The sequence below is a fragment of the Gymnogyps californianus genome, chromosome 14 (assembly GCF_018139145.2).
Source record: "Gymnogyps californianus isolate 813 chromosome 14, ASM1813914v2, whole genome shotgun sequence".
Classification (NCBI taxonomy): Eukaryota; Metazoa; Chordata; class Aves; order Accipitriformes; family Cathartidae; genus Gymnogyps; species Gymnogyps californianus.
The window spans coordinates 21,546,161-21,567,189 of record NC_059484.1 but is presented as its reverse complement, the minus strand read 5'-3'; the positions used below and the strand labels follow the sequence as shown (position 1 = coordinate 21,567,189).

The 21,029-nt window shown below is 52.9% G+C and overlaps 1 protein-coding gene across 3 annotated transcripts in view; it reads left to right on the top strand.

Annotated features, from left to right (window-relative positions):
* PPP2R2B (protein phosphatase 2 regulatory subunit Bbeta) overlaps window positions 1-21,029 on the top strand; it is a 116,929-nt gene that overhangs the window by 78,448 nt on the left and 17,452 nt on the right. For all 3 annotated transcript variants that reach the window (XM_050905192.1, XM_050905193.1, XM_050905191.1), the window contains 3 exons: window positions 9,556-9,653; window positions 11,182-11,347; window positions 14,008-14,120. In XM_050905192.1, coding sequence (XP_050761149.1) covers window positions 9,556-9,653; window positions 11,182-11,347; window positions 14,008-14,120 — 377 coding nt within the window. The remainder of the gene's footprint in view (window positions 1-9,555; window positions 9,654-11,181; window positions 11,348-14,007; window positions 14,121-21,029) is intronic.

The following is a 21,029-nucleotide window of genomic DNA, read 5'->3' as shown; positions in this document are numbered from 1 at the left end:
GCCGACAGTGTGTGCGTTTCAGAGTTATTAAAAAAAACCCCGCGCTCTCTCTTCTTTTTTTTTTGAGAGAGGCAGACAGAAAGGGAAATCAAAGGGATCTCTTTTAAATAGTGAAATGCAAAGAGTCTCACAATTTCCTGAGCAAGATAAGACCTACAGGCTGTCACTGAGGTTCAGAGCCAGAAGTCCTCGGGAGGCTGAGGCTGGGGATTGTGCTGCATTATTCAGTGGAAACTTGAAGGTTTGCATCCTCCTCGAAGCCCCTTTCTGAGCTCGGTGTCCACCTCCTGCCATGGAGTGGTGGGATGCAGAGACGGTGCTTTGCCTGCACGGAGACCCCCGCAGAGGATCCATGGGTGGGCTTGTGGTCTGCCTCTCCCATTACCAGACATGACTGTGTCCTTCATTTCCCTCCCTAAGCTCTTTAATTTTTCATGACGTCCTCACGCTTTCTTCATCCACCTGAATGGTTTCAGATGTAGATTTTGTTCTCCAGTTAACAGGAGCCGGTGGCGTCCCATTTGCTTTCTCCATCGCAGCGGAGCGGCAGGCTGGGCGGGGGGATAGCTGTGCCACAGCTCGGTTATGTTCCTGGTCGGGGGCAGCATCCCCGTCCGCTCGGCAAATCCCCCTCTGCCCTCACTCTGTTCGAGGGACTGACGTGGGGGTGAGGAGAGACGTGTTTGTGGTGCGTTATTATCCCACACTTATCAGCATTAAACTGGATTTGACAACTCATGGCCTGGGATTTGAGTGATCTAAATCCTTCTTCATTTGGCAGCCTGGTTTGCTGTTATTTATGGTGCTTCCCAATTTATTGTCATCTGCAGAGTTGGAGGCTTTGTGTGCGGTGCCATCCGCCAAGTGATTTATACAAATAATAAAAAGAATGGGGCATCTGGAGCCGAGCTGCGGTCACGAGTCCCCTCCGCAGCCTTCCCGGGGCCCATGGCGCCAGGCCCCGGCTGGCGGGGCTGAGCAGGCAGGAGCACGCCAGCGAGCTGGGGACAGTCTGGTGTAGTTAAGAGGTCAGGAGCTGCCTGAGGAAGGCAGAGCTCCACCCTTGAGGAATTAGGGAAGGAATTGGCCTGATGGTGTCATCTGCACAGCTCCTGGGCCTGCGTGTGGGTATGGGGTCATGGGCCTGCCCACGCTACCCACCCCAAAAGAGACCTGTCCCACTGGGAAAGCAGCCAGAGGGGAAGGAGATGCAGGAATAAGCGACAAGGATCGGGTCCTTCTTGCTTTTCCTTCCTGGACTCGCAGCGTTAGCCAATTGCCCGCAATTAGAGAAAAAGTGCGGGTCTTGGGGACCGTCAGGTCTGAGGTCCAGAGCAGAGCTGTGGGGGCTGAAGCGTTCCCCTCTGCTCTGTCCCAGGTGTCAGGGCTGAGGGGAGCGTCTCGGTCACTCTGTGGTAGGGCTTGCCCCAAGAAAAGCTGATGTTTTCATCCTGGGGAAGGGCCGGTATCGCCTTTTCAGGAGGTACATAAAAAAGCAAAGAGAGAGAGATGAGAGTAAAGCTCTGCACGGCTGGAAGGAGCCGATTGCCAGGGCTGGTTTAGAGGCAAATCCCTTCTGAGCCGCCCCTAAGTGTCCCTGCGGGATGGGCCGCGGCTGTGACCCCTTCCGGGGAGCAGGGAGGCAGGGGCCAGTTCCTTGGAACTGAAGCTAGTCAAAATTTGAGGGTTTTGTTGTATTTCTGTCAACATTTTGGCAGGAACAAGAGCAATCCTAAAAATCATTGAAAATTTTGCACATTTATTTTCTGCCTTTTTCTCTCCTGATTATTGCTGCATGACGCTCTTCTCGTAGGTCTTCCATGACTGTAAGTAGACACATCCTCTTGACTTCAGCAGGGCTCCACCAGCTTGGTGTCTGTCCTGCAAAGTAGCAGCAAGAAGACCGACTTGTCACTTGTTTTGGGGGAATGAAAATCTAGGGTTGTTTTATGCATGAGGGGCTGAGCAATGGTGACCGAGCATCAGGACTTGGAGAACACGCCGGCTCTCCAATACTGGTGCCTGGGGCGAATGAGCAGGCTGTACAAGATGTTTATGGGAACAGACGAGCTTTAGGGTGAAACCATGCATAGCAACGTGGAGATGTCAGCTCTGGGTCTTGTTGGGTTGGAAATTGCTAATTTTGCAGCTACATGACTGACTCATTTGTGGACCTCAGACACAAAGTTTGCTGTTTGTGATGTTCCCACTGTAGCAAATTTATCATAATGATGCTTAGAGTAATGCTCTTCCTGTCTCTAAAGGGTTTTCTCTGGGGCTCACAGAGAGCAAAGCTTTGCAGAAATATTTGTGCATATGTCGTGGTCCTGCCCTGCAGATGGAGGAGGTGGTGCGCAGAAGGCACAGGAACAGAGGCAACCAGGGAAGATGCTGTCATGCAGTGGACTCACACGTCCCCTGCTTTAAGCTGACAGTGCTCCGGCACACCTTCTGGCAGTTAGCGTGAGGCCACTGCCAGTGACGTGCTGCAAGCCCTTGAAATGAGCCTCTGCTGACATCCCTGCTGGCACTGGCAGTGGAGCCGGTCTGGGCGGCAGCTTGGTCCTGCAGGCAGTGCATGGGAATGCCTGTGCTGCCATGCCGGGCAGCACCTCACAGCCGGTACCTGCCAGCCTGCCTGGCCACGTCACCCACCACGTTCTGTAGTCGTTGTAAGCACAGTGCAAGTACATTTGTGAAAAGCTAATTAAAAATTGTGGATTTTTAAGCTCTGGATGTTAAAGGTTGCTGTAACACACGTACCTCAGCTGGAAAGGGTATTATTGCCTGCAGACAGATTTTTCCCTGGCTTTCCCTACTTTGAACCTCTTTCTGGCTTGTTGCGCTGTGAAAGCAATGCAGAGCACTTCTTCACAGCCCTTTTAGCCTGTTGGATCAGTCCTGCAATGCGATCTGGCAGTGTGCAGTGGGCTGCACCATCCTGCCCCAGGTGAAATCGTTCTGCCCCACTGGAAACTGGTCGACTTTGGAAGAAAGGGCAAAAACTCAGCACTTTTGTGCAAGGCAGGCCCTGGAAAACTGTGCCAGTCACAGAGAGGCATGGGCTGTCCCGGACTGTGCCGGCATGAGCCACTGCCCTGCGCCAGCCGCGCTGGCTGATGTGACGTAGGGGCATGCAGCAGCAGGCAGAGCCCCTGGGGGGACTAGGGGACACCCCTCTGCCCTGCAGGTTTGAGCCCAGGAGTGCCCCTGCCACCAGACTAATGGCTGTCCTGCTGTGCCGTGGACCTCACAGGCTGGACCATGGGTGTCATCCTGGGCAAATCGGGGGCAAGCGCTCCTGGCACGTGTGGAGCTGCTGCATGGAGCTGCTGGTGATGCTGGGGCAGGCGGGATGTGCCGGGAGCGGGGACGAGGTGCCTGGGATGCTCAGGAGTGGGGACGAGGTGCCTGGGATGCTCCAGGAGCGGGGACGAGGTGCCTGGGATGCTCCAGGAGCGGGGACGAGGTGCCTGGGATGCTCCAGGAGCAGGGACGAGGTGCCTGGGATGCTCAGGAGCGTGGACGAGGTGCCTGGGATGCGCCAGGAGCAGGGATGGGGCACCCAGGCCCCTGCATTGGTGGGCAAGAGGAGAGGGGTGGCAGTGCGGGCAGCTCCCCACTCTGGGTCAGGCTGCTCCAGGGATGCAGGTCTCAGCGCTGACTGCAGCTCCCCTGGTTTTGTGTTCTTTCTTTTTAATAACGGGTTCGTTTTCCCGTTCCTCGTGGAGAGCACGCCTTCCCTCCACACCGGGAGAGGGGGAGGGGTGTGTGTGTGTGTGTGTATTATAAATTTCCTATTTTTCTGATAAACCTGTATTGCTACGGCGGAAATCAAATCCCATCTTCGATATTTTTAGCATGAAAGCGTGAAGGAGCACTGATGCTGAGGGGAGGGAGGACGGGAGGGTGCTGGCGAAGGGGAGGGTCTCCATGGAAACTGTTTTCTTTAAATTCCTGCATTCGGGGCGCTGAGCGTGTAGGAGGTGATGAAGGAAATGAAAAAGCAAAAAAAGAGAGATGCTTTTTTCCTTTCTGTTGTCACAAAACTGCTGTAGGAACCTGAGGAGAAACGGGCATAAATTATTGATCATTTCAATGCGAATACATGTGAATTTTAATTAATAATCGGCCTGTCATGTCTCTGAAGTGCAGTGGGTGGGGATGAGCAGGCAGCAGCCCGTGACTGACCAGCCTGCGCTGGAGGGGCCCAAGTTTGTCGAGAGACATCTTTGAAAAGGATCTGATGCTGCACTGTGCTCCTGAATTGTAACCTCTTTTAGACTCCTCCATTTTACCCCTCGGGGATGTTTTCCTGTGCAATGTCAGACTGTTGTTACTACCCAGAGAGTGGAGAAGAGCCAGAGCCCAGCCCACGGGTGCCTGGGGGTGATGCTCCTGTCGATGGTGGTGGGTTTGGGTTGGGTTGAATACTTCTGCTCACGAGAGGTTTTTTTAATTGTTAGGTTTTTTTAAGGTATGAAAGTGTGTTGTTAGCCAGGCTCTGTTGTTATCCTTGTCTGAAATCATGACGGTGGGCATGGGCAAATGGTTGGTCCAGGAGGTCCCGTGGACCTGCATCCCCCTTCCCCGCAGGTGCAGAATAAATGGGTGGGGGGGCCGGGGTGGCACGAGGATCCTGGTGGTGCCCGGCCCCGGTGTTTCAGATGATAGCTCTGCTGACAAGGTGATGCATTAGGTAGCAGGCGCTGTCTGAAAAATGTCTCACTGCAGCACAGAAAGTTATTTTTAATTCATTGAAAAGTGAATGACCTAAAACCAGCAGCTGGTGATGGAGAAGATTAAATAGTGCAAAACAGATACATTTTCAACCGAGTAATTTTAGAAGGGAAAAATACCGCTTAGTGCGAGGTGCACATTAACACTGCCTGGCCACGGCCTCTGCAGTTCCTCGGCTGCTACAGCTTCTGTTCCAAGTCCGTCCCCGGCGCATTCTCCGCGTGACACCTCTGCTGATGCCAGGCTCGGCCGAGGACATCGCAGCGACGCTCACCAGGGTGGAGGTCACCCGCTGCAGGAATGAAAACCTCTGCTTGAAATGGGGCTTAGCTCAAGCGGCTGAGCCAGATTTGGTTCCAAACACAGTGTTTCTTGGTGCTTCAGCATGTTTGATTTTGGCTGTGGCATCTGTCTGCAGCTGTGGATGCCATTACCTGTGAGAATGGGAGATGGCTTTTGGCTTAACTTTTCAGGGATATGTTTTTTCGTATATTTGTTAGACCCAATGTCCTCTCCTTGAAATTGCAAATTGGTTTCTGATTCTGCAGGATCCTCAAATGCTGTAGCGAGTCTGGCAGGTTTGCAGCAGCATGGGTGGGATTTGCCCTGTCCAGGTGTTCCTTGCCAACCTTTAACAGATGTTTAAAAATACATGTCCTGCCCTTTGGGAGGCGTTTGCTGAATACGGTGATTGTAGGGAAAACTGTATCAGGTGGATGTTTTGTTCACTGACGTTTTGCTAATTTAATTTCTGAGGTTCTAGCTTCAGTGCAGCCTCTTTGCAAAGGTTTCCCTCATGCAAGGGACTTTGTGGGTCCTTGCTATTCTGGCCCATCGGTTGAGCAAATCCAAGGTTAAAGAACCGGGCGGGTACGAGAGAGATTTGCTTTTCATCGTAGATGCTTGTTTAACAGCAGCATCAAAAACGTGTCTGTACTGTAGGAACAGGTTGTTGATATCCTTTTTCGTTGTGCCAAAACTAAGTAACCTAGCTGTGTATTACGGCTTAGTTCAGGAGCCGTGCGGAGGAGGGAAGCACCTTGCACACAGTGCGGGGAAGTCTTGGGCACACCAGGGATGGTGACTGGTTGCCTTCAGTCTGTGTTGGATGCGAAATGGTGATCTAGAGGTCAGAGGCTGTGCATCACGTCATCTGATGCAGTAATGGATTGTAAACCTGTTGGCAGAGAGGCAATCTGTTAAAAGAGTGTCCTGGTTTCAGCTGGGATAGAGTTAATTTTCTTCTTAGTAGCTGGTACAGTGCTGTGTTTTGGATTTAGTGTGAGAATAATGTTGATAACACTCTGATGGTTTAGTTGTTGCTAAGTGGTGCTTATCCTAAGTTAAGGACTTTCCAGTTTCCCATGCTCTGCTAGCAAGCAGGTGTGCAAGAAGCTGGGAGGGAGCATAGCCAGGGCAGCTGACCCCAACTAGCCAAAGGGCTATTCCATACCATGGAACGTCATGCCCAGTATATAAATGGCAGGGAGTTGGCGGGGGGGGTGGATTGCTGCTGGGGCATCAGTCAGCGGGTGGTGAGCAATTGCACTGTGCATCACTTGTCTCTTCTTGGGTTTTATTTCTCTCTTATTTTTGTTATATACCTTTTCATTACAATTATTATTGTATTTCATTATTATTATTACTAGTATTATATTTTACTTTAGTTACTAAACCGTTCTTATCTCAACCCATGAGTTTTGCCTTCTTTCCCGATTCTCCAACCCATCCCACTGGGAGCGGGGCAGGGGGAGCAAGGGAGCGGCTGTGTGGTGCTTAGTTGCTGGCTGGGGTTAAACTACAACAAAGAGGTTTTAAAGAGTGTGCAAGAACAACGGAAGCAACCAAGAAGTATGTGTAGATTACATTGCCTAAGGGAAACCAGATGAAAAAAACCCTGAAAACCTTCCATGACCTGTTTTCCCAGTTGCTAAATGGGAACAATATTTAACCGATAGTTCAAACCCAGCCAAGAGAGGAAGAACAGATGATCTGAAGAAGTTCAAGATCCATTCAGTAACTTTAACCCCAAAAGGCTGAAATCCCTAACAGATGCTGTCTGTGCCCAGCGCTGCAGCCAGCTCCACCGCAGTTAGCCTGGCTCTTCACCGGTGTAAGCGAGAGCAGAGCTCGGCCCTTCTGCATTGCTTTTCAGCCTTTTTATTAACGTTAGTAGCAGATGGTTAAAACCTTTCTGGCAGACTCTGCTGCCCACAGAGGCAGTCTGAGGCAGAAGGGTTCCATGAGAGGGAATAAAGTGCTTTGCCTTAGAGCTTTCCAGCTCAATGCCAGCCAGTCCAGCCCCCGGCACACGCAACCCCTTCTCGGCAGGACGGGGCTGTTACTGTTAGCCTCTTGGGTTTTGCTTCTGCAGTGCCATCTTCGTCTGCAGCGAAATCGTCTCCCTAAATCCATTCACAGCAACCAAGTGTTGTAAATGAATTAAGATGAACCTCAGAATGCGTTCGCGTGTCACTACAGATGTGCTTCACGCTGGAGAGGTGGGACAATATGGGGAAGAAGCGCGAATATTAATAGGAGCAGCCCAGAGTTCATCACTCACCTGCCTGCAGCCATCTGGGTTTTCACAGCTCAGCAGACGTGGTGGGCTCCTTGCACGCTGTCAGGGACAGGGAAGATCCAGAGAGTGAGCAGGGAAGTCCCCTTGAAGACATAGAGCGGTGGACAGCGTGAATAAATTGGGGATGGTCTTGTGTCCCGGGTTTCTCCGTGCTGGAGGGCCGGTTCCCCACTGGCATGGCTCAGAAGACACAGCCCACCCGCATGGGCAGCAGCAGAGGAGAAGCCTGTGTGAACTGAGGCTCGGCAGCCGCCTGCCTAATTGGGTGTGCCTGAGGTTGGGGTGCTGCTGCGGGCGGGCTGAGGGCAGCGGTGTGCGCCGGTGAGCCGCGGTGCGTGCCAGTGAGCAGCAGTGTGTGCTGGCGAGTGCCCTGCACCACTGGGAAGGGGTGGCTGCCTGGGTGCTGCCTGCTGCTGGTGGCTGTTCTGACCCCCAGACCCTCCTGGAGTCACTCGCTCGGCTGAGGGACCATCCCCGGGCGGAGGTGTGTTGTTTTGGGGGAGCCTGCGGCTGTGGAAGGGGCTCTGAGATGCCTCGTCTGGGAGACGCCATGGCGCGGGGTGTGCGCTTGGTGGGTGCTATCTCGGCTGATGTCCTGGAAGACAGACCGTCAGAAGCATTCCCAGCAGCTGCAGAAGTCTGTGCCAGTCTCTGAATTTGGGTTGATGGCCTTTTCTTCCTTGTCTTTTCTCATCTGCTGTGGTAACTTTCTAGTATGTGTCCGAGAGGGATAAAAATCATAGGACGGAGAAGGGACAATTCAGGTTACGTGGTTCAGATGTTTTCTCCGCTGGCACATGACAGAGCTAATAAGCAAGAGAAATCATCATGGTGCTCAGAGAGCTCCAAGGGTGCCGGTGCCCGCGGTCTGGGTGGTGCCGGTGGCCTGAGTGCACAGCCGGTGTTTGCAGCCGCAGCCGGTGCAGGGGGTCTGCCCCTTCCCAGAGCTGCGGCGGCTGCAGCCGTGGGCTGCGCAACCCTGTTAGTACAGGTGGACTGCAGAAATGAGAGGGAAAAGAAATGCAAATGCTGTCAGCCCTCATGGCAGGAATGAGCTGGCTGTTATCATAGCTAAGTGCTGTTCATTGCAAAATCAATCTTGCACCCAGCACTGGGTCTCTGAGGCTTCGTCTGTTCCTCCCCTTCCCCAGCTTTGTGCTGGTGGAGAGCTGCACTCCAGGCAGTGGGTGAACACCAGTTGGGCAGTAATTGCCGTGGAATTAACCTCTGACATTCTTCTAAAAATAGGCCCAATAAATCCAATCATTAGCAGCTCTCCTGCTTGCTTTGCCTCAAGGGTAAACACTGCAGATTAAAGCGTTTACAAGTTACAAGTCTGTGAGCATTTCCTCGCTTCTCCCCCGTTACTGCAGCCGAGCACCAGTCCCTCCTCAGGGGTTTTGCCTCCTGGTGATGGCACTTTGGTTTGTGGGGAAGGGGAGCGGTGCGAGCATGCTGGCTTTTGGGGTGACAGAGGGCTGAAAGGCGTCACTTTAATTTACCTTGGTAGACGATGGGAGATTCAGCAACGGGCGGAGGAAAGTGGCAGAGTCGATGTGGTCACCCAGGCTGCTCTGCCTGGTGGGTTCGGGTGGAGAATACAAAGATGTCTTCATCCGTCTGCTCCCTCTCCTCCAAGGGTGAAGGCAGACCACCTCCCCAAGTGTTGGAGGGGAGCGAGGAAGCAGAAGAGCCGGGTGGGAGCAAAGCCTGTCCCTTGTACGGGTGCCGTTGGCAGGTGCTGGGGCGAGGTGCTGGGGTGCCAGGCGGCACTGAGCCTTCCCCAGGTCCCAGAAATCAATTGCATCACCCGAAGTGGTGGGGGCAGCTCCCCAGGGCATGAGGGGAGCGTGCTGTGCCGTGCCGTGCCATGCTGTGCCATGCCATGCCGTGCCGTGCCATGCCATGCTGCCCAGCTCTGCGCCCCCGTTGCCGGCAGCGGTCCCCAGGCTGCGTTCGGCACAGGCACAGCGCGGAGATGGAAGTACCCCTGAATTCGGCCGTTGGGGTGCGGGCCAGGGCAAGGGGGCCGGAGTGCCGAGCAGGTCTTGGTTCATGACAGCAAAGTTCAGAAATGCTGTGGCCATTATTATTATTATAGACAATAGAAAACCGGAGATTTATGGAGATGCCCCAGGGGACGAAGCACTGACAAGGCATGTAGCTGTGCTTTCTAGATGCCTGTGAAAGCCAGTCTGCGGTTACTTAAATTGTCTTTGTCTTCTTCTTTCCAGCTGACATCATCTCTACAGTAGAATTCAACCACACTGGAGAATTACTAGCAACAGGGGACAAGGGGGGCCGTGTTGTAATATTTCAACGTGAGCAGGAGGTAAGTGCCAGTGAATGCAAAATGCCCATTTTATCCTTTTAAGAGAAGCTTCCTGCTGTTTCCTAATCCGTCTGTGTCACTCCTAACCTCAGGTTTCTCCTGGCAGACTCCAAACTGAAAAGCAACTATTAACATAAGCAGGACCAGATTTCATTTTGTAAAACACCCTCCAAAACCACGTTGCATTTCCTGCATCCTTTTGCTCTGGTTGTAGCTCTCTGCAGCCGGGTGTAACTTGGATCAGGCCGGCACATTTGAGCGTGCCGCGGGTGTCCGTCTCTTAGCTAACACCATCTCCCAGAAACCCTCTCACACCGCCAAAATGTCCGGAAAGCGTAGATGGATGAAACGTAGATGGATGTTTCCTGCCAAAACACTTTACCCCAGGAAATTTTAACAAACTCTTTGTTGAAACCTTGAGGTCGCGGTCTGCCCAGCCTTCTGCCGGAGTGGTGAGTGCTCGGCCTTCAGCACGGGCGCCTGTGCTGGCGTGCACAAAGCCGGCCTGGCCCGGGGGAGCTGGGCTTTCCCCGCCGTTTCCGAAGCTGTCCTGGTTAGCTGGTCTGGCACCGTGCAGGCGGCATTGCACGGTCTGAGCCGGCGGGAGCTGTCCTCCCCTGTGGGTGTGTTTGCTGACGGTGGAAGGGATGAGTCAGGCCTGGCCATGAAAAATGTCACGGTCCGATGATGGTTTTAAATTTTTCTCAAAGTTATAGCCTCAAAATTATTTCTGTATATGCTGGAGAGAACCAATTGGTTAGAGGTTACACGCATAGACGCTTCATCAACCTTTCCAGCACTATTTCATTTCTCTTTTCGCTCTCATTTTATTATTCTACTGCTTTTCTTGAACTTTAAGCTTCCTAGCATCACACCGGGTGTATTCTGTTCAGCTCCTGCTTTGGAGCAGTGCCACACTCCAGGGGACAAGTGGGGCTTCACCCACCCAAACGCTTCATTTGCATGCGGGAAGTTCATCTCCACGATAGTTTTCATTTTAATTACCCCAGCCCCGTTCAGAGCCTGGTGCTGGGTGGTTCACCACGTGGGGTTTGTAGATACAGGATGCCTTACAAGTCTGAGCCCTGAGCCGTGGCACGCAGCGTCAGTTCCTGTAGACATTGCGTCCTTTTCTTGGTTGCGTTATTCTTGCTTTATATTTGTGCACCTGCGGGGCAAACGCTGCTTATCCTGTGCAGGTGGCGTGCTGCCAGCGGCTCCTCTGGGGCTGGTTTCGGCGCCCGGCAGGAGCTGGCTCTCGGTCCCAGCCGATCACCAGGGACGGCCGGCGCGGTGGGCTCCATTCCCTCTCCGTTCCCGCTCTGTTCCTGCTCCGTTCCTGCCAAGCACACCAGTGTGTGGGAGCCGCCGTGCCAGAAGAGGCCATGCCTTGGCTTTCAGACCTGTGCTGTGTCACCACGACCAGGCGCTCGCCGTCACTTAACAAACCTTAGAGAACCAAAGAGTCAACAGAAAATGTTCTCTCACTCTGTGTGCCTTAAACTCCTCTCTGTTCCCCCTCCTGCAGAGCAAAAACCAGCCCCATCGCAGGGGAGAGTACAATGTCTACAGCACCTTCCAGAGCCACGAGCCGGAGTTCGATTACCTGAAGAGTTTGGAGATAGAGGAGAAGATCAATAAGATACGATGGCTCCCGCAGCAGAACGCAGCCTATTTCCTGCTCTCCACCAACGGTACGTGGCCGCGGCCGTGGGCAGCCCGGACCGGCTGGGCACACACCAGCGCTGCCGTCCCACCGCCTCGGATCCCTGGGCCCCGACAGCCAGACAGGGCCTTCTCTGTAGCGTTTCTTCGGGAAAAATATATGTTAAAAAAATGTCGACTCCCTTCAGGGTAACACGGGTGTCACCGGGGAGCAGGAATGGGTCCAAAACTGTCTGGCAGAGCTCGATTCCCGTGCACGAGGTTTTGTCCTTATTTCACAGTAGCTGTTCCCTGCAAGGGAGGGAGTCTTTTACCCCTGCTGACAACTTTTATTTTTTATTTTTTGGATCCTGGGAACTCTTTTTTTTTTACTCTTTTTTTTTTTTTTTTTTAAAAAACTGCAGCTGATTTGTTTCAATTTGCAGCTGCGTTTAACTCAGCAGTTCCATGTTATGTTCAGATAAATATCAGGAGGATCCAGGAATATTACTTGGGATGAATGGGACCTTAAGATGGATGTGACTTAATTACTTCAGGGGAAAAGGAGGGGTCTAATTATCTTCCATAACCAACTTACTTTGTATTATAGAATTGACTCTATTGATCATTGTAATAAAATTCAAAGACTTATTAAACTCATTTGGGGGGAGAATCATTGAAATGCAATGAAGATTAATTATAGAGCATAATGTTCTGTTAATTGAGTTTTTAAATAGTTTTTTGATTAACAGGGATATTATCTTTCCATTTGGGATGGTGTTTCATATGCTAGCAGGTTATCAAAATGATTCTTTTAGAAATACTCCCATGTTATGCTGTTTCTTTTTGTTCTTACTGCTAAACTAACATTATATATAGAAACCCCCTGAAGTAAAGTGGGTTAATAAAAACAAAATTAATGGCACTCTATTGGAATTGCCGTGTAAAGGAGAAAATGAAGATGGATGATACGGTTGTGTATGAAACCTGGTGGAAGTGATGATAAACTACTGATAGAGTCTCTGCCAGGAGAGAGGAAAGAAAACACCATTACTCAGAATAAACCCACGTGTTCCTGGGGCTCCTTCCCCTGGGGGCTTTGTGGCACAGGGTGGGTGGGACGCCAGGAGGGGACAGGGAGCTGCAGCGGGGGAGTTCGGAGCTGCCTTCAGTCCGTAGTGAATGCCGGGCTCTGTGCAGTTTCTGGGTGGGGAAGGTCAGGATGACTTCTGAGTGAGTTACAGGCACCATTTCACCTCCTTCGGGGAGCTTCCAGGGACAGCTTACAATGGTGGAAGCAGAAAAAGAAAAGAAGAGAAAAGAGCAGGTCTTGTGGATCTGATTATCTGCTTTATCATCAGAGACATGGTATCTCGCAGCTCATCACTAGTCTTTGGAAGGCACAACCCATCCTGCTCTGTGCATTCTGACTCTGTGCCGTCATTCCGACGGATGATTTTCTGTAGACTTTCCACATTCAAGTCACATCTGCCGATAATGGAGTAAGGCTCCTTCTTGGAAAATGTAGATGGATTCCTTCAGTTTATACCTGCTGGAGGCAGGCTTTTTTGCACTCCACACGTGCTTTGCTCCTTTGCAGGGCTGCTGTGCCAGCCAGCTTGCTGGAACCTCGAATCGCCCATTGCTCTGCTCCGCTCATTGCACGCTGCGTTTCTGCATGAACTCCACTGGAAGCAAAATTATTTACCTCGTGGCACCCTGTGCCTGATGAGCTTTAAAGCCGTGCAGAGCTTCCAGCGCCTGCTGCCAGCACGGGTGGCACCCCCGGCACCCCAACGCCTGCAGGGTGACACCCAGCTGGAGCCACCCTCGGGCATCCCTGTCCTTCCTTTCGTGTTTCCGAAGGGGCCGGCACGTCCGGCACGGGGGTCAGCAGGGATGGCCGAGGGGTGTTCGCAGCGTGAGGGTCAAAGAGGAGGAGAATTAGAGCAGCTAGCGGGGATAGAATTAGGAGAGCTCGTGCATCCTTGGTATTTAACACATTTCCAATTACTAGAAGCTAAATTAATTTGGAAATTACTCTTGAAAAGTAACCGGTGGCCCCTGGATAACTGCCGTATAAGCTAGGAAACGTAGGAGGAAAAATCTTATGTGGCAGTCTGCTTTCGGCTGGCTTTCCAGTGAGTGTGCAGATGTGGGGAAGGGGTGAGTGTGTCTGTGTGTGTGCACAAGCGTGCAACATGCGCATGTCGGCGGCAGGGAGGAGCAGAGCAGCCATGCGTGGTGCTGGCCCGTTGCCGGGTCGTCAGGTTCAGCCTCCCTGCGCTGCCCGAGCTGCCCCGTCCTGGTGCCAGCGCCTCGTCACCTCCTCTGGGGGTAACTCGGCCCCATCACTCGATATATCGAACGCCAGCATTCAGGGCATGACCTCTGAGGCTCTGAGCCCTGGGAAATCACTTCTCCTATTATTTCTCCATTAATCCAATGGTTCTGTTCTGTTGTTCAACCATCTCCTTACATCTGCAATAAAAGCACCGGCAGTTGTCTGGCAGGAACAGCAAAACCAGAGCTCTGGGGATAAAGTGTGGTGGTGACAGGTCCATCTTCTGTAACCACTTTCAGCAAGTTGCGGGTGGGGACGCAGCAGACTTTTCACTGTTGTAAACCAAGTGGAGTGCCTTGGCGTGTCCGTCAGCGGGCGGCTCGGGGAGCGGCCAGCCGTAATGCTCTCCTCTCTCCTGCCCCCCAGATAAGACTGTGAAGCTATGGAAGGTCAGCGAGCGGGACAAGAGACCGGAGGGATACAATCTCAAGGATGACGACGGCCGTCTCCGAGACCCCTCCATGATCACCATGCTACGGGTGAGTGTGGGGAGACCAAGGCTGTCAAGGAGCCTTTCTCTTCAGGGTCTTGGATGAAAATTGCTGCCGGTCTCACCTGTGGGCCGCAGTACCAGTAATGCCATCCTGACGCAGTAGGTCGATGTGGGAGGGCAGGGGGGGTGCTCCTTGTTTCGGAGGCCGGTGCTTTGGCTGGTGTGTGGGCATGGGAGTGGAGGAGGGAGCTGCCACTGGAGCGGTGCCGGGGCTGCTGCTGGCCCTGGGCAGGCGTGCCGCAAAGCGCTGCATTTCGTCTCCTGTCAGGTACCCCAGTGCCATGGTGCTGCTGCTGCGCCGCCCTGCATGCCCGTCCTGGTGAGGAGGTGGTTAATGAGCTCTCCCTTCTTAGTGCATTCACGCAACTTCTGCTTCAGGAGCATAAGTACTTTCTCTAAATGAGTTTTCCTCCCAGCCTAAGGAGATTAAAACCGGCCTCCCGAATCAAATGTAAACACCTAAGGCTATGTTTTCCATTTACTGCAAGGGGGATGGATGCACAGACCCCATTAAAGCAGCCGCCCCTGTGCCCCGGGAGTGCGCCCGTCGGTGCAGGGAAGCCTGGCAAGGGGAGGCACACGGGCACGGCAGCGCCCGTCTGCTGGGCATCGCTTTGCCGCCCTGGGAGCTGGCTGCGCCTGGCCAGCAGTGCCGGCAAATTTGCTCTTCCCCCAGTGCTGCCCTGGGATAGCTGTTTATGATCTTTAATTTGCATATAAAGAGCCAGCTCCGGCCCGCGGCGGTGCGCGCCCTGTTAATTCAATCAGAGCTCACCCCGCGCCCCAGGGAGCTCCGGCAGCTCTGGCAGCGGGTACAGGCAGCTGGTACGGGCAGCGCTGGAGACCCCGAGTGTGTGGGCTCCAGCAGCAAGCAGGGTGTCCCTCTGCCAACGGGGAGAAGCCGTGCACCCCACTGCTTGATATTAGAGCAGAAACAGACAATAACTCCTTTAACCCATAGGCCTAGAAATGCCAAGTATGCAGTAATTTTGTCATGATATTAATCATACCAGACCAGCTTGTAGTTTATTAACATCCTGTCAGAATTTGCATTTTGAGTACTTGGGGGTTTTATATTTATATATATGAAATTGTTGCTATGATTACCCTTGGCTCACTTTTATGGGTTCCAGTTCCATTGCAGATGAAGCCATTGAGAACCCCAGACAGGTAGTTAATTCTCACCTCCATACTGAGTTGCTCCTGGTGGCTGGCAGGCATTTTTCTTTACTGAGCAAGAAAACATTTTATTTCATGTGTATATGTATCTGCTGTCATGTTTCAGGCAGCATTTCCAGCCTAATATGCCGTTACCTAGAGAGCCCGTTGGAGGAGTTTGTTCGGGATCTGGATGTCAGAGCTGGGGTTATCAACCCTCTGCAGGGCTGGGAGGAAGGTTTTAAAAAGACGGCAGTGCTAAGGGGTGTTACTCCAGTTAGTGCTTCCTTCTCTGGCTAAACGCACTGGAAAAGCCCTAGGCTTATGGAGGAAACGCAGGTCACAGTTTTGCCTAGATCTGCCATCTCAGTGCCCGTGCCGAGCTCTGCTGCGGGCGGCTCGCGGCGTCAGTCCTGTGCCCGGGGGCCTCCTGCACAGCCTAACGCGCCGCTGGAAACCACGCAGAACAGCAAATGCAAGGTCAGCGTTCTCAAAGGAGCAATTTTTGAATATTGATTTATTTTTATTGCTAGTGTATTCTTTAAGAACACTGAATTTCTGGAGGAAGTGAAGCAACTGAAGAGTCCAGGATAAATGTAATGTGTATTTCTTTTCTTTTCCAACACAAACGGTATTAGAACTGCCAAAACATCAACGTAACCTCTTAAGCAAAACATTTCATTATGGGAACGCTGAGTTTTGACATTTTGAAATGAAACTTTTTAACCTTTGGAAAATGCATTTTTGTCTTTTGAGTTGACCTGGCTATCAGCTCTGTCGGTGTCACGACATGCGTCTCGCCTGCGGTGGCCGCCAGCCGGTCAGACCCGCGCTGGCGGGTGTGGGGAGCGCGGGGGGACATGTGCCGCAGCCCCATCTGCCCAGACCCGCTGGTGGGTTCCCCCTTGCCTGAGCAAGGAGAGGCCACGAGGAGCACGGCGGGTGGCCCTGGGCGAGGGGAGGCCACGAGGAGCACGGCGGGTGGCCCTGGGCGAGGGGAGGCCACGAGGAGCACGGCGGGTGGCCCTGGGCGAGGGGAGGCCACGAGGAGCACGGCGGGTGGCCCTGGCCGTGTGGCACTGCATCCTTTCCTGCGCATGGTGCTGGCCCTGCCGCCCTCCCTGCAGCACTGCTCACGTTGGCTTTGCAGTGCTGTGTGTCCCCAGGGGCTTAATGCTATCGTTGAGCTGCTCCTCCTCCTCTCTTACCTGTGTCACAGGCACTGGGGTGGGAAGAGCAGTTAGCCCGTGTGTGTTTGCTTGGGGGGTGCTGGGTGGATGCAGGAGTGCCGAGCTGGGGGGTCGGGCTCCCATCCCGGACCTGCCTCTCTGCGCCCCCGTCTGCTCCCGCTGCGCCGGCAGGAAGCGGCTGTCGATCGACCGGGGCCCACGATGAGGGTAATGACGCCTCGGCGGGGCGCGTGGGAGATGTGGCTATGAAAATAAATAAATAATCGCCGTGCTTAGCTTCGCTACTGATTGTTGGCGTGAGCCGATTGCGTTTGACCGCATCCTGGCGCTTGAATTGGCGACCGCAGGGCTGAAGCGGAGCCGAAAATCAACCCGGGTGTTTTTGCAACCTGAAGTTACACCATCCAGCCCATCCGTCACTGCTGGTGCCCAGCGGGGTGTCCCCAAGGAGAAGGGATGCAGAGATGCTGCCAGCGTGGCCGGTGCCGGGTCCAGCCCTGGGCAGTGCGGTGCTGGGGATTTCCCGAGGATGTGGGCCAGCCCTGCAGCGGACGGGGGCAATGTTTGGGGTGGGGGCAGCCAGCCCATCCCACCGGGCACCTGCCTGCCCCGTCCCTGCTCATCCCAGGAGCGCCCCTGCACTGCCGGGGTGGATGGAGGCAGCAGCGGTTGCTGGAGTTTGTCAGGGAAGGAGGGAATTGTGATTTTTTTTTCCCTGTAGAAAGTCATACTGAAATATCAGAGAACTGGACACTATTTATTGGAGTCCCCTGTCTGCCTCGAAAGTTTCAGCCTTTGTTTTACTTTCAGTCCATTTATTCAGCAGCTTGATGCCATATGGCTGGAGAAGTTTGCTACTTGGGTGTCTTCCCTTGCGCTCTGAGAGAAGGTGCTGCAATTCCCCGCTCTCCAGCGAGCAGCCCCGCGGGAACGTACGGCTCCTGCTTCACAGCAATGGGAAAAAGTAAAACACCTCTGAGATGTAAGCGCTCAGTATTATGGTTATTAGTATCTGCCTGTGCAATGCCTGCTGTCCCTGAGGACGGAAGATTGAGGAGTCTTCCGCCAGCACCGGTTTGATCTAATGTTTTGATGATTTTACTTAGACAGATATTTACATAGCTGGAACCATTTTGCTGCAGCTTGGTGTATCTTTGACGTTTAATTGTCCTGTGATGCTCACGCTTTGGAGTAAAGCCACATCCATCCACAGTTTAATTTTCAACCACAGACAAGCAAAAAAGGGTTTTAAAACCACCTTGCTGCAATCATCCTTTACCCATTTGTTGTAATGGTTTAAATGTACTTGATGAGCATTGTTCTCTGAGGAATTTCTAACCCGCGTAGTGCAAAAGGAATATTTAACTCTGCTCAGACTGTAAAGTAAGGCTTTGCTGTCATTAAAAGAGCTCTGCTTATTTGGATAGCCCCCAGTCTAATAGCTACAGCCCTTCGGCCTCATTTAACAGCCTCCGTGAGCTCTCGAGTGCCGCTCGGTGTACAGCCGTACCTACGCCATGGGATGTGTGCAGGAAATAATTAACACAAATAATATCCAGGGCTTAAATCTTTTTAAATAGAGAATGTGTTTGCTTTGATCCCTCACAGCGCAAGTCAGACTGCGGTGAAACACTGGTGTGCATCCTCCCACTGGTACCGTCCCCCCCCAGGAGGAGGAGGCTGCGGGCACCGGGTGCTGTGTGTGGCAAGACGCTGCCTGTGCCTCTGATGAGCAAAACTGGGGGAACTGGCCGGGAGAGACAGCTCCTGGGCCTCCCTTTGCTATAGAGAGGGTCTGATCTTTACGTGGTTTGTTTAAAGAGAAGAAGCAGCAGCAGGCTGTGCTGCCAGCGCTGCCTTGGCACCTAACGCCTGAGCTCCAAGCGCCACAGGGACGGCCTTCTGCCTCCCCGATGTGCCGGGTGGAGGCTGCTGCTGAAGGATGTTCTTGTATCAGGCCACTGTGCGTTCTCAAGCCAGGCTGGCATTTCTTACCCCACCGAGTCCCCTGCTCCTGAGCTACATCCGCAGCAGGAGAGCAGCCGGGGCTCCCCGGGGCTGGCAGTGGCTCTGGTTGGGGGCTCTCAGGAGGGGCTGCTTCTGCCTCCCCTCCTCTGTCCCAGGGAAGCCCAGGGGAGCTCAGGTACCATTTGGGAACAACTTTCCCTGCCCCAGGCAGGTGACCTCTGCCCCAAGCACTTTAAAATGTTGGTAAGTAAGGAAGCACCCTGCAGACTGGCTGGTGTGCACCTAACGAGCCCAGGGACCAGTTGCTCTGGGCAGCAGGGTGGTGTCTCACCCAGGCTATTAAGGACTCAGGAGATTGCCGTGGTACAGAGGGTGGTTTTCTGTGGTCTCTACTGGACACCTCCCTGGACGAGGAATGACCCTCCCAGGCCAAGTAAGATGTGGGTGCAATGAGTGGGTGCATTGGTGTGCCCAGTTCTTAGTGTTTGTAGCTGTCACAAAGCTCTCTCTGATTAAGAGCTACCGCTTCACTCTCTCAATTCCAGCAAAATCCATCATAAATCCTGTTTTGTATCTCCCATTTTGCCAAAGCGCTCAGATTTCTTGGCCCCTGGGCACAGTTTCTGGGGGAAGCTGTGCTGTGTTCCTGCTGCATCCAGTGCACCCCAGTGCAACAGGCCGCCCCAGAGTGGGCTGTGTGACGGGAGAGGGAAAGGGATGGGGGATGCTTCGGAGAAGGACTGCTGTGCTGCTGCATTTCTGCCCCAGCAAAGAGATTTGTCTGTCTTTTCCCTGTATACATTCTCCAAAGCATTATCATTTAAATGACAAGGTAATGTGAAACATTTGGCTTTTTTTGGCTATAAAATGCACATGGCAGAACTAATCAATTTCAAATGATCGTTGTCAAACCATTGCCACAGAAATGAAAAGAAAAAAAGGATTTTCCCATTTTCATTAGTTGCTTACATTGCTCTAAAGCAGCTCAATGTGTAACATTTGCATGCTCGGCTGCCCTTTGGTGGCCTGGCGCCTCTGCCCGAGCAGGGCAGCACTGGGCTCACCGCCACGCAGCGCCGTCTCTGGGAAGCCGCCGTGCTGGTCTGGGACGTGCTGGGGACCTGTGGGGTGTACTGCCTTGGAGGTGCTTGATTTTTGTCGCTCTTGGAGCAAGGCCCTGTATGAAGAAGGAAGGGCTTGGCTCGGTCTCCTGGTGAGGCACGGCCAGTCTGCAGGGCTGGGGCTCCGAAGTCACCGTGCCGGTAACGGTGGTTCCCCCAGGGACGGGCAGCGCCAGCGCCTCGTGCCGCGGCTGCGGGGTGCAGCAGGGCCCGGCCGGGCGTGGGGACGGGGCGCTTGTGGCACGGCTGCAGCAAGTCTGCAGAGCGGGAACTTCCCTCTGGCCAAGCCAGCAGCAGCACCCAACCCGGCAGCGTGCGCTGCCTGCACCTCTGCCTGCTTCCTTCTGCAGGTACATGAAAAGAAATGAAGGAGCCCGGTTTGCCGCTGCTGTTCTCATTTTTTTGTTTTTCCCAGGTCATGAGTTGAATTCTTTCTTTTCTGGTGAAAACTCATTATTCATCCTTTTGATATTTGTAAACTCGCCTTGAAATGCCAATGACCAGAATTGACCTTTCAGATTTTTTTTTTCATCTCTTTTTCCACAGCAATTACACTGCTGGTATCTGTGTCTAGACGTGCTGTAAAAACAATGTGCCGGGCAGAATTATCAAACAGGTTTGGATTGCTTTGAATGTGTGTTTGGTAACATGGATGTGCTTCTACACACTTCTCCTGGGAAAAGTAGGAAAATTGTAAACTGCCTGGTGGGATTTTACTGACACCAGCTCTTTTTCAGCAGGAGAAATAAGTTAAAAAATACCTTTTCAAACAATCACATCTTTAAGGGGAATGCAGTTCTAATGAGATTGATATGAAGAGTTCAGGATTTTTAACTTCAGATAAGAAAAATGTTTTGTTTGTTCTTTGAGGTTTCTGCAAACTTATTTCAGAATTTAGGTACAGATGGTGAAGGTAATCCTGGAGTGTAATAACTGAACTAGGACAAATTCTCAGTTACAAACAAACAAAAAAATCCTATGATGCTATAAAAATATACAAAGAACGGGAAATCTGGGATGATTTGGGCTGTATGTGGAATGACACTTGCAGTCAAAAACCCTTCGTGAGCTGGCCGTGTTTTTTCGGGGCGGGTATTTGCGTTGATGGCCCGAACAGTTGGCTCCCATGGACTGCCTTCAGGCTTTGAGCTCTGCACCTCGGATGGAGCGGAGCCCAGCAGACGCTCCTGCGACTCGGCCCCCGTTGCGGCTGGGACCTGCTGCCCACAAATGGCTCTTGTTGTCTTCTGCTGGGGCAGCCAAGTGGGGACAGAAGGACGATAGCCCCGCTTCTGTCCTGCTGCAGGGCTGGGGGTTCTGGGAGGGGGCATGGGGCAGGCGGTGCAGGGACCTGCCGCCTGGTCTCACAGCTCCGTGGCCCTTGCCCGTGCCCACGGCGCGGTGGGGTCTCGGCACGCAGCCAGGTACATATCACACCTTCTCCCCCTCCAGCTCTGA